This window comes from Antrostomus carolinensis, unplaced genomic scaffold (genome assembly GCF_000700745.2).
Source record: "Antrostomus carolinensis isolate BGI_N321 unplaced genomic scaffold, ASM70074v2 scaffold15539, whole genome shotgun sequence".
NCBI classification, from domain to species: domain Eukaryota; kingdom Metazoa; phylum Chordata; class Aves; order Caprimulgiformes; family Caprimulgidae; genus Antrostomus; species Antrostomus carolinensis.
Window position 1 is genome coordinate 28653 of NW_010339374.1, and position 3527 is coordinate 32179.

Genomic DNA, 3527 nt, shown 5'->3' on the forward strand with positions numbered 1-3527 from the left:
GGCAGCATATTCTCTTGATGTTGCAAGGCCCATTAATTCATTAGCTCCTCTATTAACATTAATATTTTTAGAAGAGCAGAGTAGTTAATTTTTTTTTTTCCAAAATGGCATATATGAAAGACTTTCACTTTCTCACCTCTTAAATGTTTGTGTATACACTGTCTTTCAACCCAAGTTGTTTTCCATGCAGAAAAGCAGATTTTTTCACACTGTGGTATTTAACTAGCTAATCTGCACACTCTCACGCTCAGCAATAGTTATTAATGGTATCCTACCGTGAGCTTTTATGTGGACAGGACAAGAATAGGAACAGGCCATGGTAAAATCCAAGGCAGCATATGAAATTGCAATTTCATCAGCTTTCTAAACTTAATAGCTCAGTTTTATAATTTACTGAAGTTAATGGGATATATTTTTAAAGCGCAATTCCCGTTGATGTTAATGTGAGTCACGTGTATAAATCCCCCCCCCACACCCCTGCAACACTTTCAAAATTCTGCCCCCAATGTGTTCTGCAAATTGAATTCTGAAAACTAGCTATTTCTTTGGGTTGCTGACCTGTCTTCAGAGAAATGCTGAAGCACAGAAAAAGCAGCTAAACCACTAACATTTGGGAATTAGAGATGTCATTTTTATTTCCAGTGTTCTTTTAGGGAAGCTGTGCATTAGCAAATGATCAGGAATGATCGGATTGCTGTTCTGAATGCTGTTCTACCTTTCTGCCAGTAATGAACATTGTGCCCCTTTTGTTTTAGATGCCAACGTGGACGTCATCTACATCTGCCCCCTTCATCTGAGTGAGGAGTTACTGCAGTATTACAATAAACTCCTGGGTCTGCAGGCAGCTGTTAGATCTGGGAACCCTGAGGACATGTGTGACCTGCAGGACAGGTTCAAAATTCTCACCCCTGAAGCTATAAACAGCTTCCCTGTGAGTTTGTCTTCTAATTACTACAGCTTGAGGGATGCAGTAAAATTAAATTGGAAATTTTATAACTTGTAACGCTCTGGTACACATCAGTGAAATATTATTGCAAGTTTAAGGGCTTTACTGATTAGACTACTAGTTAGAGCATTGGAAATAAATATCCTGGTTTAGCTTTAAAGACTTAGTTGAGACAGTCCTATATTGGCTATTTGGAGACCACTGTTCCTTCTTACTGTATGCTTGGGACTGGGAACTTGATAGATTTATATCTCAAAGCAAATCATAGCAATAAACCATTCTTATTACTCAAACTTTTATCTCTGGGTAGCCCAGCATTCAATCATTCCTGTGTTTGTCATGTTTCTAGCAATTAAATCCAATGCAGAACTTCTTAAAAGAATAGAACTTAAAACTATTTAGGTTAAGTAATAAATATTAGTCCCAAGCCTGCCAAGTCAGTTTTAAATCCATGTGTTAAAACATGGTCTAAAAAGAGTCCTTAATGAAGTTACAGTCCATACAATGTTTCTGAAAATACTGCAGTGCAGTGAAGATTCTTTACAGTTGGAAAATGATTTTATATTGTAAATATTAAGTGCACAGTCTCTTAGCTGAGAATTGATCTTTATGAAACTTTGTGGTACATTTGTATCTCTAGTGTCTATGCGTGAAGCTCTGCTCCCGTTTTGGATATATATTAACCCTTTTCTGGTCATTTTGTTGAACAAGTATTTGTTATCCCATTCCCTGATTGAAACTGATGGTTTCAGAAGGTAAAGAAGCTTTTCAGATTTTGTAAATGTGTTGGTTTTCAAATGTAATTCTCTAGCAGTGTACTGTTCAGCAAAACACTTGCATATATGTATGAATCCTTTTCTGTTGAAATAGTCTGAAAATACCTTTGTGAGAAAAGTGTTTGGCTCTTTTGCTGACCCCTGAGAGCTGTCTGATAGTTTTGCCATAGTTAAAGTGAATTCTGGAGAGAAAAATGCCTTCTGTTATCTCTGAAGTTGGAGAAAAGCATCAAGATGATATTTGTGGTCTTAGGAGCTGTTTTTTCTTTAATATTGTCCTTTTATCTGAACTCTGGAAACCTACAAGGATCCCAGCTGCTTGTGCTGGGCCTTCACTTTTTGAAGTAAAATTATAGGGATGGTAAATCCTTGATAAATACCAATGATATATATTTTTTTATTTTTAGATTGCACTTTGACAATTTTTCTGTGGATACTGGCTTATTTTTCTGATACTAGCTACCAAATATTGGAAGCTTTAAGAAGCCTTCTACGTAAAAATTGCTAAAAATACCATCTAAAATACATCATATTATGGTTAAAAGATGGGCTGCTAGACATGGACAGGCTGACCAGGAATGGAAAATGGCTTTCATGGATGATTTTGGCCGTGGTGATTTGGCTGAAGCAGTTTTAATGTGAAAACAGATTGTTTTCAGGCTTTCATCTTGTGTGTAGCCTTCACTCTTCCAATTTCTGGAGTTTCCTTTCCAAGTGAAGAGCAATCAAGCTTTGTGAAAAATTATTATGCAGCTATAATTTACTGGGGAAAAGTTACGTGCTGTGATCTAGGGAGCTAACCTTGGTTACAAGGGCTACGTGGTTCTTTCGTGGCTATGGATTGTGCTGCTCACTCAGTCGTGGAGGGCTGAGAAGTGTGTAAGTACCAAGTGCCATCAGAAAGAACCAGTTTGACGTGATACCAGGATGAGGGATACCCTTGGCTGTTCAGGGTGGTGCACATGCTCATATGTCAAATCCTCAAACTACTTTGTTTTCATTAAGCACGTGTTCTTTACCATCTATTAACTAATGTTTCCAAGAAATATATCTTTTGTGTGGAGAAGAATCTGTATTCTTAACTGATCCTAGTCGTCTCTTGGCTTCAGTGACCATGGATTTAGCTGTCATTTTGTCTCTGCAAGGTTAGAGCTTCATAGGTTCTTTTAAAGGATTTTTCTTGTGGGTTATTTAATAAAAAAAACTTTTGTTGTACTTAATATATCTAAATTTATTCCTAATATATGAAAGTCTGGCTTGTAGGCCACCTTAGCAGGCTCCTTTGAGCAATTCTAAAAGCACAGATCAGCCTTGCCCAGTTTCCTAGCTATTTTGGGTGGCACTGGATGGAAGGAAAATTTGTGAAAAAGCCACCCAGACACAGTGCTGTGCTCTTTGGCATCTGCAGAGGGGAGACAGAGAGAGAAGGTGAGAAAAGGGTGTCCATACACCGTTGTCCTCAGGCATTTGCTAGCTATTAGAAAGACCTTTTGTGACTCAGGTGCCGTTGTGAAATGCTCCTAACAAAGGGTTACGCTACCCTGAGTCTTTGCTAGCAGCACATCAAAACAGCATAGTGGTAACTTTGCTCATCATGGTGAGGCTGATGCCAAGGTCAGCTTCTCAGATCTGGAAATGTTATTTTTTAAAAAACAAAATAAAAATCAATAAGCTTGAGAAGCAAGAACTAGCCCTTTGGTTAACCTCCTAACCATTCCTCCTGCTGGAATCCTCAGTTCTCCTGCTTTTACCTGCTTTCTCTCACACTACATATATCATGGCAGCTATACCACTCTCAAAAGCAG

General features: G+C 38.1%; 1 protein-coding gene across 1 annotated transcript in view; it reads left to right on the forward strand.

Moving 5' to 3' along the window:
- LOC104531052 (IQ domain-containing protein H-like) overlaps window positions 1-3527 on the forward strand; it is a gene marked incomplete at both ends in the record, with an annotated part of 33168 nt that overhangs the window by 27769 nt on the left and 1872 nt on the right. Inside the window, one exon of the mRNA XM_029086959.1 lies at window positions 756-931. Within this exon, the coding sequence (XP_028942792.1) occupies window positions 756-931 (176 nt within the window). The remainder of the gene's footprint in view (window positions 1-755; window positions 932-3527) is intronic.